This window comes from Cervus elaphus, chromosome 8 (genome assembly GCF_910594005.1).
Source record: "Cervus elaphus chromosome 8, mCerEla1.1, whole genome shotgun sequence".
In the NCBI taxonomy this organism is placed as follows: Eukaryota; Metazoa; Chordata; class Mammalia; order Artiodactyla; family Cervidae; genus Cervus; species Cervus elaphus.
Window position 1 is genome coordinate 31,627,801 of NC_057822.1, and position 13,906 is coordinate 31,641,706.

At 38.5% G+C, this 13,906-nt stretch overlaps 1 protein-coding gene across 1 annotated transcript in view; it reads left to right on the top strand.

Annotated features, from left to right (window-relative positions):
• ABCA12 (ATP binding cassette subfamily A member 12) overlaps nt 1-13,906 on the top strand; it is a 189,194-nt gene that overhangs the window by 142,007 nt on the left and 33,281 nt on the right. Inside the window, exons 30-37 of the mRNA XM_043910133.1 lie at nt 370-566; nt 1,339-1,499; nt 2,871-3,107; nt 3,507-3,654; nt 6,835-7,087; nt 8,530-8,616; nt 9,418-9,505; nt 13,026-13,153. Coding sequence (XP_043766068.1) covers nt 370-566; nt 1,339-1,499; nt 2,871-3,107; nt 3,507-3,654; nt 6,835-7,087; nt 8,530-8,616; nt 9,418-9,505; nt 13,026-13,153 — 1,299 coding nt within the window. The remainder of the gene's footprint in view (nt 1-369; nt 567-1,338; nt 1,500-2,870; nt 3,108-3,506; nt 3,655-6,834; nt 7,088-8,529; nt 8,617-9,417; nt 9,506-13,025; nt 13,154-13,906) is intronic.

A 13,906-nucleotide genomic window follows, 5' to 3' on the forward strand; every position in this document is an offset into this window, starting at 1 on the left:
CCTGATACACAACCATACTGTGTCATCATCTTCTCGTGGGTTAGAAACATTATCTGCTCGATGCTGTTCCACAGCACCTAAAACACAGTCTGGCAGAAAACAGGCAGGGACTCTAGACATGAATACTTGTCAAATGAATGAATAAAATAATGAACCATATAGTCCTTATGGTGTTTTCTTAGTATTAATTTTGTACCTCCAACTAGTTGATAAACAACAGAAAACTATGTCATGAATCCTCAATAGTTTACCTTGTTGAGCACATAATAGTTGTTCAATGAATGCCTCTTATTTAGGGTGCTTTTTGTATTTTTCCAAAATTCAAATATTCTGTCTGTAAAACATAACAACTGTCCATCATTTCTGAAGGACTTTAAAAGATACTGGACTATATAGCCATCGTCATAAGAGAGTTGGAACACTGTCAGGAGGAATGAAGAGGAAGTTATCCATATCCATAGCTCTCATCGGAGGATCAAGGGTGGTAATTCTCGATGAACCATCCACTGGCGTTGACCCATGTTCTCGGCGAAGTATATGGGATGTTATATCCAAGAACAAAACTGGTATGAGTACCTTCTTATTACTTCTCCAGCCAGCAGTTAGAGTTTTGCCCTCTGGGATGCAAGCACACAAATTGAAGTCTTTTCTGTTTATAATCTCCATTAAACATCTAAGGTCAGGTCTTGTCTTCTCCTAGCTAAATTTCTGGATCAATTAGTGTGTAATTGTGTAGAGCCCACTGTGAATTGAGCACTTAACTGACCTCTGTGAGAGTATGCAAATCCAACAGAAGTTCCAAATTCTGCCTAGAGGAGCTTAGAATCTAATTAGAGATACCAAGCATACACAAACGAAAATAAACTGAAAACAGACTAAATAAGTGCTAACAGGATGTGAGGCAAAGGAGCAATCAGAGTGGAGTGGATTAATCAGAGAGAAATTTTCAAAAAGTCTTTAAAATTACTGCTTTTTCATAGTGAAGAAAAGGAGGGAGGGAGAGAAAAAGACAGAGATAATGGAAGTGAAGCCAAGTGAACAGAATAAGGGATTAACAGAAGTTGCCCCCACTACAGAGTATGGACATTTAGCCTTACAACATATTTGCTGTCAACTTATAAGAACAGCCCCCCACCCCACCCCTGCCTCGCAGATATTTAGGAACACCCCTTCTGAATTTCTCTTTGATAATTTTGGAAGCCTCTCTGATGAGTGTTTCAGTTAGCTCATAAAATGTGACTCTCCCCATAAATCACAGGATTTACTTGTTCTAACTCAGTGTATCTTGGCAACTGTAGCTTCATTTTTCATTTTCGGTTGTTCTCCTCTGTTTTCAAGCCAGAACAATCATTCTGTCGACGCACCACTTAGATGAGGCTGAAGTGCTGAGTGACCGCATTGCCTTCTTGGAGCAGGGAGGGCTGCGCTGCTGTGGGTCACCGTTTTATCTCAAGGAAGCATTTGGAGATGGGTATCACCTCACACTCACCAAGAAAAAGGTTTGTAGGAGAGAAAGTATACCTCATTGTAGGGTCATAAATTCAGTTTGGTATGAAACAGAAGTAGAATCTGTCCAGCTTCATACATTGCTATATTTCACTATTAATATGTTAGATTCATGTTTCTCTAACTTGAGCAAGTGTCAGAACCACTGAAGGTCTTGGTTAAATCCAGACTTCTGGCTCCACCCCCAAGGGTCTCTGATTCAGTAGGTCTGGGAAGGGGTTCTAGAATTTACTACACTTCTACCAAGGTCCACATCACCCATGTGACACTGATGCTGATGGTCTGGGATTGCACATTGAGAACTAAGGTACTAGATAAAAGAAAGTCTATATTTAAGGCTACTGATGAAGGATCAGCCTGTTAGTTTCCCTACATTTCAGCCTGTAAGACTAAAAATTAGATTTTCCGCTCTATAAAAAGCAAATGAAGGAATTTGCAGTCACATATTCACTTTCTGATCCATGTTCCTTGACTGGCAATGTGGAGACTAATTCAGACAGACCAGTGGTGCTTTCACATCTTCGAAGAACAAAAATGCTTACTTACTAAGGCTCCCTTACTATCTCAAATAGTGTTATGTATCTATATTGTGCAAGATGTATATGCTATGACTACTCTCATTTATTTTATATCTGATCATCCTAATGTGACTTCTAAAATATAAAAAGTAGTTCATTGTCACATTACTTAATTCAGTTAAAAATTCATTTATGAGTTATATATGATATCTTAATATATGCCCAAGACATTGTCTTAGGCACTGGGGATACAGCAGTGAACTGATGATGCTAAGATCTCTGCCCTCATGGAGTTTATGTTCTGATGGGAATGTGGGGAATTCAGGTGGTAAAATTGATAAGTATGTAATTTAGAATATTAGAAAGTGATAACTGTTATGGATAGAATAAAGCAGAGGAAAGGGCATAGGGAATTCTAGGAAGTGCCATTTTAAGTAGACAGGGTCTCTGAGAAGGTGACAGATGAGCCAAGAGTTAAGGCCAGGCAGAGAGTGAGCCCTGTCACTACCTGGGGCAAAGGAACAATTGCAAAGGCCCTAAGGAGGGAGCATGCCTGAGCCTGAAGCATTGAATAACCGAAAGTTTGTTGTTGCTGGGGTAAGAGAGAGAGGGAGAAGGTGAGCCGAGGCTGGAGAAGGGACAGGGTGAGGTAGGAGGTGAAGCCATCAGGATAGTGACTGACAGACAACTGTAGGGACCCCCAGTGGGACAGGAAGCATGAGAGAAGTGATATACTCCCTGGTACAGGTCTGTACTGGCCTAGAAGAACTCGCCACCCTCTGACTGGGGCCCAGGGCCCTACAGTGTGAAGACAAGGGCGTGTTTAACTTCTCTTCTCATCTCTAGAGTCCAAATCTAAATGCAAGTACAGTGTGTGACACCACAGCTGTGACGGCAATGATCCAGTCCCATCTCCCTGACGCCTACCTCAAGGAGGACATCGGGGGAGAACTTGTCTACGTGCTTCCTCCATTTAGCACCAAAGTCTCGGGGGCTTATCTTTCACTCCTGAGAGCCCTGGATAGAGGCCTGGGTGACCTCAACATTGGGTGCTATGGCATTTCAGATACCACCGTGGAAGAGGTACACCTAGACATTTCCTTTCTGCTTGAGGCTGATTAACTTGCTGTTCCCTAGAATAAATATGAATGGTTCTTTTTAAAAAGAAAAGAAAAACTTTAATGAATGTTTTAATAAGGAGAGGGAAACAAAAGTAAAGATGCTTTTGATTATATAAAAATTATAAACAAACATTTTACCAGATCAGAAAATCTTAAAATTATCTCAGTACCATTCTTATGTAAGACTGACTTCTGAGAACAAGCATGTTGCTTCATTTAGAGAAAACATATCTTTTACTACGAGTATGTTCCTTTAAAGTCTCAATAAATGTGACAGAAATTTAAAATAAAAATTGAGCTTAAAAGGTAGAAAACACATGCATGTTTTATGCTAATGAAGTGTTCCTGCTTCTCTTCCTAGGTCTTTCTGAACTTGACTAAAGAGTCACAAAAAAGTAATATGAGTCTTGAGCACTTAACACCAAAGAAAATTGGAAGTTCCAGTACCAATGGCATCTCAACGCCTGATGATTTATCTGTGAGCAGCAGCAATTTCACAGACAGAGATGGTAAAATAAATCTAATGTACACATTTTGCTTAATTCCAATGAACAACATAAATGAGAAAATCACAGGACAGATTTTTTTTTAATTCAACTTTACACTTTCTAAATTTAAAAAGACTAAAGAAATATAAGCTTTCTTTTTATATGCAAAATATTTATCAAACCAAATTGAATTCTCTGTTTCAAAAATATTTTGAAGAACATGAACTTCCTTGTTAGGATATGACTTATTCCAACTTGTTGTGTTCAACAAGTTCAATCCTTCTTATAATTGATGGTGTCCAACAGGGCTTCCCAGGTGGCAATAGGGGAATATGCCAATGCAGGAGACATATGAGATGGAGTTTCTATCCCTGTGTCAGGAAGATCTCCTGGAGGAGGGCATGGCAACCCACTCCAGAATTCTTGCCTGGAGAATCCCATGGACAGAGGAGCCTGATGGCCTAAGGTCTATAGGGTTACACTGTGTTGGATACAACTGAAGTGACTTAGCACACAGCAACAATGGACAAAGTTACCTTGTAAGGAACCTCACTCACTGCTATTAGATGTGTTCAAGTAGTGATCTTCCTGACCCAGGGATCAAACCTAGGTCTCCTGCATTGCAAGTAGATTCTTTACTGTCTGAGCTACAAGTGAAGCCCCTTCAAGTAGTAGTAATAGTAATTTTTTTAAGTTGTTTTTGCCCTTTTTTAAAAAAAAGGAGTCATCACTCTTTATGAAACTTCATTGGAAAACATGTCTAACCTTCCCTCATCTCTGAATGATTATATGCTGAGAAAATTCAAGCTCTGAGAAAGTGCTTTTGGGAGAGTCTCTGAATTGATGAGGGCTTCCCTGGTGGCTCAGTGAATAAAAAATCTGCCTTCAATGCAGGAGATGTGGGTTTGATCCCTAGGTTGGGAAGACCCACTGCAGGAGGGCATGGCAACCCACTCCAGTATTCTTGCCTGGAGAATCCCATGGACAGAGGAGCCTGGCAAGCTACAGTCCATGGGTTGCAAAGAGTCAAACAGACTGAAGCATCTGAGCATGCACTGAATTCATGAAGTCAGACTTAACAGTGAAGAATCTGTAATAATAGGTTCCCCCCACCCAAATTCCTCACACAATATATGTTTGGAAAATGCTGTTTCTTGTCACAGCTTTGAGGAATTGGGCTCTTTTGAAAATAGCTTTTATCCTGTCTTATACTCTTTCTGACAGTTTATGCCTTTGGAAATACTATTTACTTAAGGAAGCATATAGTAAAACCATATATAAATTATGGAGTAGTCATTTCAATAGTTTGCTTAAATTGGGAAAATCTTTAGGAATAGAACTTATGATTAAACATTTGCTTGACTCTAAAATTCAGAAAATATAATCTCTGGTGTTTGTATAACTCTGGAACTTGGGAGTCTCATTTGTCGTCTGCTAGATTCCTCAGATGTCACCTTTTGGAAATATAATTGTTGAGACTATGGAATTGAGGACTGAGAACGGGGTCATCTGCTTCAGGAAGCAAATGTTATGCATTTGCCTCTGCATTTGTCTCATAATTTGAAACTATTCTTCAGTCAGAATGTTTCCCTCCTTGACATTATCGTTTGGAAAGCACATATTTGCTCCATTTGATACACCTGTAAGTCATCGACATGTAATTTCTCAAGAAACAGAAAAGCATACTAATTAACTTACAATATTTAGCTCCTTCTGCAATTCCCCTTTGCAGAGATATGAGTTCTCATTTAAACTTGTTCACTCTATTTAATTGGAATTCATTTTAAATTAAGCAGCTTTGTATTTTTTCTTATCAGCTAAATGAAGATCATGATTTTTGTGCCGCATAATTTGTGATGGAGGATTAAAAATATCCACAGAGTTGACAAATACTATCATTTTATCACATGTAAAGGAATGCTTTGTGGCAGACCTTCAGAAGAAATGTCATATTTGAAACTATTTTTAGAGGGGACTGCTGAAATTACTTGTTGTATAAGCACTACTGAGACATGCATAATTCTCAGTCACTAAGTTGTGTGACTTGCAACCTTATGGACTATAGCCCACCAGATTCTTCTACCCATGGGATTCTCTAGCCAAGAATACTGGAGTAGGTTGCCATTTCCTTCTCCAGGGGATATTCCCAACCCAGGAATCCAACCTGTGTCTCCCCCGACTCCTGCATTGGCAGGTATATTGTTTACCACTGAGCCGCCTGAGAGGCCCAAGCCACAGTTTACGGCCTCCACCGCTCTGCGGCTCTCTCTCAGAAGCCATGGGAGTGGGGCAGGCTTGTGGGGGAGGAGGGTAGGCATTTTTTCCAATGAGCTCTTTTCTGTTGCTGAAGTGGTAGAAATGGAGTTTTAGAATCAGTCCAGATTTCTAAAAAGAATGCAGCAAATAAGTATTTGAACTGGAATTGTACTTTGGAGGAGAGCATTTTCCTTTTCCTATGTTTAAGGTGACTTCATTGGGCCCCCATAATGAGGGTCATTAGATTTACCATCACTACGTTACCGACAACAGGATTGAATTATGCTAGGCTGATGTTTTGCTCTCTTGTTAAATTTATTTGAATTAAATCTCTTCAGAGAAGCTACCTCTTGAATATTAGTAGTCAGAAACACATATTGATTCTGCACTGAGACTTTAGGAGACTAGGGACAATATTCACTTATAAAATTCTAGATGTCTCACTTTGACATTAAAATTACTATGTCTATGACAAAGAATATTTTGTGTATAGTCATTTATAATTTTCAAAGAACTTTTACATATGCTCCTTGAGATGGAGAGACTCAGGCCCAGAGCTGATCAGTGGAGAAAGTGAAAGTGTTAGTCATTCAGTTGTGTCCGACTCTGCGATCCCATGGACTGTAGCCCACCAGGCTCCTCTGTTCATGGAATTCTCCAGGCAAGAATACTGGAGTGGATTGCCATTCCCTTCTCCAAGGAATCTTCCTGACCCAGGGATTGAACCCAGGTCTTCTGCGTTGCAAGCAGATTCTTTGCTTTCTGAGCCACCAGGGAAGCCCAATCAATGAAGAGGTGAACCTCAAATCCAAATCTTTAAGATATCAGCTTTTCCTACCGTGTCACATTATACCATTCATCCATAGTCTTTGAAGTTACTTTATTTCTTGGTTTATCAAGATTTCCCATAACTATGGTAAATCTCTGTCTCTTTTTTAAAATCAGACAAAATCCTGACCAGAGGAGAGAGATCGGCTGGTTTTGAACTGTTACTGAAGAAGATTATGGCTATTCTCATCAAGAGGTTTCATCACACCCGCCGGAACTGGAAGGGCTTCATAGCACAGGTTATTCTCCCCATTGTCTTTGTAACAACCGCCATGGGCCTCGGCACGCTGAGGAGTTCCAGCAACAGTTATCCAGAGCTCCAAATCACCCCATCTCTTTATGGTACCTCGGAACAGACAACGTTCTATGCGTAAGTGTCTTCCCTTTAACTGAAACCACATTTTCCTAATGCCTCCAGAGGTGCATTGTGGCTGAATGAATGTCATAAAATGCTGAAGAATAAAGAACTTAGGAGCCACAATACCTGATCCTGCTAAAGGAATAGACAGTTTGATTTATCACAACATGACACTTCCCTCACCAGCAAACAACTGTAGGAGGTTTTTTTTTTTTTTTTCATTTATTTATTATTAGTTGGAGGCTAATTACTTTACAATATTGTAGTGGGTTTTGCCATACATTGATATGAATCAGCCATGGATTTACATGTGTTCCCCATCCTGAATTCCCCCTCCCACCTCCCTCCCCATCCCATCTCTGGGTCATCCTAGTGCCCCAGCCCTCAGCACCTTGTCTCATGCATCCAACCTGGACTGGCGATCTGTTTCACAATTGATAATATACATGTTTCAATGCTATTCTCTCAGATCATCCCACCCTTGCCTTCTCCCACAGAGTCCAAAAGTCTGTTCTATACATCTGTGACTCTTTTTTTGTCTTGCATATAGGGTTATCGTTACCATCTTTCTAAATTCCGTAGATATGCGTTAGTGTACTGTATTGGTGTTTTTCTTTCTGGCTTACTTCAATCTGTATAATGGGCTCCAGTTTCATGCACCTCATTAGAACTGATTCAAATGAATTCTTTTTAATGGCTGAGTAATATTCCATTGTGTATATGTACCACAGCTTTCTTATCCATTCGTCTGCCGAGGGACATCTATCTAGGTTGCTTCCATGTCCTGGCTATTATAAACAGTGCTGCAATGAACATTGGGGAACACGTGTCTCTCTTAGTTCTGGTTTCCTCGGTGGGATTGCTGGGTCGTATGGCAGTTCTATTTCCAGTTTTTTAAGGAATCTGCACACTGTTCTCCATATTGGCTGTACTAGTTTGCATTCCCACCAACAGTGTAAGAGGGTTCCCTTTTCTCCACACCCTCTCCAGCATTTATTGCTTGTAGACTTTTGGATAACAGCCATTCTGACTGGCGTGGAGTTTTTGTATTTGTCTAAAAATAAAGTTAAGGTAGATTTTTATTTTTAATGAATATTTAATCAGGAAAACCAGATTAAGTATGGCTTCTCAATCTGTTGTAATACATGACAAATAACTTTTTATTAAATATAGAATAGCAGTATCAGAATTCTGTATAATATAATGTTATGTATACAGTAGGTGATCACTAAATGCATGTGACAGGAAAATAATAATAATAATAACCCAAAAAGAGACATGTGCTTATTTTTTTGTGTGTGACCTTTTTTCTGAGTCTACATCTCTCTTAGATTTTTAAGAAAATAGTCCTGTACACAGCATGTGTCATTTCTTCAAATTATTCATGAGCATGAGTTTAATATGGAAAACTAGTGAAGGAAACATGAATTTGTTTCTGTCCTTTAATATTATAGAAATTATCACCCAAGCACAAAAGAACTGGTCTCAGCAATGTGGAGCTTCCCTGGCATTGACAACATGTGCTTGAATATCAGTGATCCGTAAGTAGTTCTTTTTTTTTTTTTTTTTCCAGCATTCCAGTGTGTGTGCACATGCATGCATGTTTGTGCATGTATGTGGCAGAGTGTGGATGGGTGAGTGTGTGTTGTTTGACTGAGGAGGTCAGCACTCTGATTGAAGTCTATCTTTTAAGACTTTGTCAATCTCCTTTAGTTCATTCTGTGGTGATGCTGTACTGAAATAGTAAGAGGTGCTTTATAACTTGAAAAGTTTGTTTGTATACATATTTTCATTAAACAATCACAAGCATCCTGTGAATTGTTAATGTCATTTTTAAGATGAAGAAACTGAGGCTCATGTGAACTAGGATACTTGTCAAAAGAAATCTAGAGAGTAGGTTGTGTAGCTAAAGCCAAGACCCATGTTTTCTGACTCCAGTCCCCAGACTTTTGCACTATATAGTGTTGCTTACTCAAAATGATGTAGTCACTGGACAGCAACAAAAATTCAAACTTCCGAGATATTACATGACACATGCAAACTTGACATTAGTGCATTGTCAGAGGAGAGGATGAAAAGAGCAAAGAAAACAAAGGGATCAAGAAGTCCCATCCTGCCACATTGAGGCAATGAGCTTTGGTCTCAGCACTACCTAATCGTTAAGTACTCTCCCTCAATCCCCCATAAGATGTCAGAGCACTTGGAAATGGTAGTGCAATGTATATTCAAGTTGTGAAAAATCAGTAAATTGAACTGAATTCAATACCAATACCCACTTACACACTCATACATAAACATGAGAATGTACACACATCTCACTTTAATATCATTCTTACTTGCAGGAGGTGTTTAAACAGTCTGGGAAAATGGAACCACAGTGGAGAACCTATCACTAATTTTGGTGTTTGCTCCTGCTCAGAAAACACTCAGGTGAGATGGAATTCACTTTCAGTGAAGTTAAAAAAAAAATAAAAAGGAATAAATATCAAAGCTTGAAAGATCTTTCTAGGTTACTGAAGAGTGGATATAATTTCATTTTATAGAAGCTGGTAGCTCAGCGATGTGGATCTGGACCGCTCAGAAACACTGAACTTCAGGCTACTGCTTTAAATCCATCTTAGGACAGACTTCCTGGGGTCGGTGATTCTATGGCAGTCTTTGTGGAAACTGACTAAAAGTGAGTTTGGGGCTCAGTTCAGTCGTAACCAGAAAGCTCTGAGTTTCACACAACAAAATGCCCCCATAACGTAATATTTGAAAGCACAGTGAGACTGCTGTCAGCTGGGAAGTTAGGAGTGTTTAAGTCCAGAACAGAACTCTGTATGCCTCCAAGCAACACCTCCAGGATGCGAGAATAATTCATGTCCTGAAAGAAACATTAAAGATTTTCCAACCAACACCCTGTCTGTATTCTATAGAAACACACTTTTGTTTTCTGTGCTTAGTTACTCAGTCGTGTCCAACTCTTTGCGACCCCATGGACTGCAGCCCACCAGCCTCCTCTGTCCATGGGCATTCTCCAGGCAGGAATACTGGAGTGGGCTGCCATCCCCTCTTCCAGGGGATCTTCCCAACCCAGGGATCAAACCCAGGTCTCCTGCATTGCAGGCAGATTCTTTACTGACTGAGCCACCAGGGAAGCCCTAGGTCTATCAATTCAGTAAACTTTTAAGAAATTAAAGATTGCTGAAGAAAAGAGGTCACTGTTAGTTTCTGAGAGTCACTATGTTATCAACACTTCCCTATGGGGAGGAATCTAGCAATATTTTCTTCAAAGTGGCATATGATTACATCTTATACTGTCTTGGTACACTATTTTAGAATAAAGATGTTTTCAGTAAATGCAACCATTTTTTGTGGTCTCATGTAAGACAGTTACTAACAATAAAAACTGGAATCCAGCAAGCATCTTTTGAAATCCTTGCATTATAAATATTATTCTTACCCAGTTCTCAAAGTTTTTTCTAATCTCTCATCTAACCTAATTCTCTGTGTGTTTTCTTTAGTTCATAGTAAAAGTCTACTAACTTAGTATTTAAAAATGGAATCTGGATAGGTTTTAATTTTTTTAAAAAGTAGATTAAAATTTTTTCAACTTAATATTCTGCGGATGGGAATCCAAATTTGTGTAAACAACTTTTAAAAGCATTGATAGTATATACTAATGCTGATGATATGTATATATCCTATGAACTCACCAATTCCATTCCTATTATATACCCATCAGAAGTGCTAATTCACAGAGAGACATATACTGGGATACTCATAGTAATAATATTTGTAATAGCCTCCCAAATTCCCAGCAACAGTAGAATCAGTTCAATTCAGTTCAGTCATTCAGTCATGTTTGACTGTTTGCGACCCCGTGGACTGCAGCATGCCAGTCCTCCCTGTCCATCACCAACTCCCAGAGTTTACCCAAACTCACGTCCATTGAGTCGGTGATTCCATCCAACCATCTCGTCCTCTGTCGTCCCCTTCTCCTCCTGCCCTCAACCTTTCCCAGCACCAGAGTCTTTTCCAGTGAGTCAGCTCTTTACATCAGGTGGCCAAAGTATTGGAGCTACAGCTTTAGCATCAGCCCTTCCAATGAATATTCAGAACTGATTTCTTTTAGGACTGACTGGTTTGATCTCCTTGCAGTCCAAGGGACTCTCAAGAGTCTTCTCCAGCACCACAGTTTGAAAGCATCAGTTCTTCAGCGCTCAGCCTTCTTTATGGTCCATCTCTCACATCCATACATGACTATTGGAAAAACCATAGCTTTTGACCATAAGGATCTTTGTCAGCAAGCGATGTCTCCACTTTCGAATATGCTGTCTGTGTTTGTCATAGCTTTTCTTCCAAGGAGCAAGCATCTTTTAATTTCTGCAGTGATTTTGGGGCCCAAGATAATAGTCTGTCACTGTTTCCAATTTTTCCCCATCTATTTGTTGTGAAATGATGGTACTAGATGCCATGACCTTTTTTGTACAGTTTTTCTGTGTGTTCTTGTCACCTCTTTTTAATATCTTCTGCTTCTTTTAGGTTCATATCATTTCTGTCCTTTATTGTGCCCATCTTTGCATGAAATGTTCCCTTGGTATCTCTTATTTTTTTGAAGAGCTCTCTAATCTCTCCCATTCTATTATTTTCCTCTATTTGATCTACAACTACACACATCATATTCTCACAAACAAATGATGAGTGAAAAAAATCCAGATATGAGAGAGTACATATGATACAATTACATTTGTATAAAATACAAAAACAGGCAAAACTCCTGAGCTGGTTACTTTGGGAGTGGTAGGGTTGAAAGGAAGCATGATGAGGGGGGCGCCTAGCATACTAGCTTTGTTTTGTTTTCTGATCCAGTTGCTGGTTCAAGGGTGTTTTCAGCTTATCAAAATTTATCAAACAGTACCCTTATAGCATATATGCTTTTCTGTATGTATAATTCAATAAAAAATTGAAGCTAAAAATTACATTCATACATATCTCTTTTTATGAAACCAGAGGCATTATAGAATGTGATCTTCAAGTTTTTACAACTTGATGCAAGGTAAAATTCAACGTTCTTTTTTTAGAGCAAGCTGTAACTTTATGCTCTTGATCCATGCATGTTTTGCTAGTCTCAGGCCCTGAGACACTATGTGAAAGATGGGAGAAAAAACTGGAAAAGTGCTAGGCTTTTTCCAAACTAACGTTCATGGCAGCGAAGCATGATACTCTCCGATGGAAAGTAAGTAGTCAGGAAGTGCAGAAAGCTAAAAACATATAAGTAAGGGGTTTAAACTAAGCTCTAAGGTTGGTTAATAGTAATGGACCCAGGCACTGAATTTTGATGGTAACATAAGATGCCAACAATGGGGAAAACTGGGTGACAGGCATACAGGGACTCTCTGCACTATATTTGCAGCTTGTATGTGAATAATCAACATGTATATAAGACATATATATAAATTAGATTTAGATGGGGTAAAACTGAAATCTGACACCTAGGTTTAGTCCCTTAAAACTAATATAACATAAACTTTTTATCTACTGTTGTTCATCCCTGAGAACTTATATCTGTTAATATTATCTTTTCAATTTGGGGCAAATATTTTTTTCTTCCCTGTGAATTACTGAGAGAATTTTGAGTCATCTTAAACTTTAATGTTGTTTTCCAGATATATCAAGCTTGTCAGTACAGTGAAAGAAATATCTAACATTGGTTAACTTGTGTGCTTTTTTGGCTTTAAGCAAGTCTTAAACACAAGTATGTGTTCTATATAAATAATAACTTTGTGTTATTTCTTGGCAAAGGCAAGATGACTTCTTTTTCATAGCTCTTTAGATGCAGAAGACACCCTTATCACACTCTACCAGTTGCACTAATAGGCAAATCATGAGACTGAAGAGTCTTGACATTGTCTATTTAATTTGTACAGCATTGTCCAAATTGAACTTTTTTAATCTTATTTTTCAGGAATGTCCTAAATTTAACTATTCACCACCTCATAGAAGAACTTATTCTTCCCAAGTAATTTATAACCTCACTGGGCACCACTTGGAAAATTATCTTATATCAACTGCTAATGAGTTTTCACAAAAAAGGTAAAAAAAAAAACTGTTTATAAAAAATTTAATTTATAATATCTTGTTTTCTAATTTTAAGTTAACTGTCTTGAATTTGTGACAATAAAATGCAAATTTCTATTGATTATTTATGTGGGTAAATTGTTTTTTCTAAACATCCTTACATATTAAAATTTAAGTAAATTAATTTAATAACTAAATTAAGATTTATTTGAGCACATTGTAAAGCATTGTTTTGGGATTCAAAAATGTATTGTTAAATTTGTACATATTTTTTTCTCAAAGCAAAAGACAAGTTATTGACTGGATTGTACAAACTTGGAGAGTTTTAAGGCAAGACTTTTGGTGGCAGTTGTCCTTAGTTCCAGTTTGAACATCTCAAAACTTGGAGTATGATATCTGCATGTGAATAAAATGTATTCTTGTATAGCAAGTTCACAGGCTTGTTCCTAAGCCACCTGACCATTTGCCATAGATGCAGTGTGGCAGGCTTACATTTCCAACAACATGGATGGACCTGGAAGACACTGTACTAAGTGGAATAATAGAGACAAATACTGCGTGATTTCACTTTTATAGGGAATCCAAAATAGTCAAATGCGTAGAAACAGAAGAGTAGAACAATGGTTATTAGGGTCTGGGGGAAGAGTGAGGTGGGAAAATTTTGGTCAAAGGGTACAAAGTTTCAGTAGAGAAAGGTGAATACATTCTGGATGTCTAAGTACAGCAATTCTAGTTAAGAGTATTGATTGTTACATAAAGTTTGTTAAG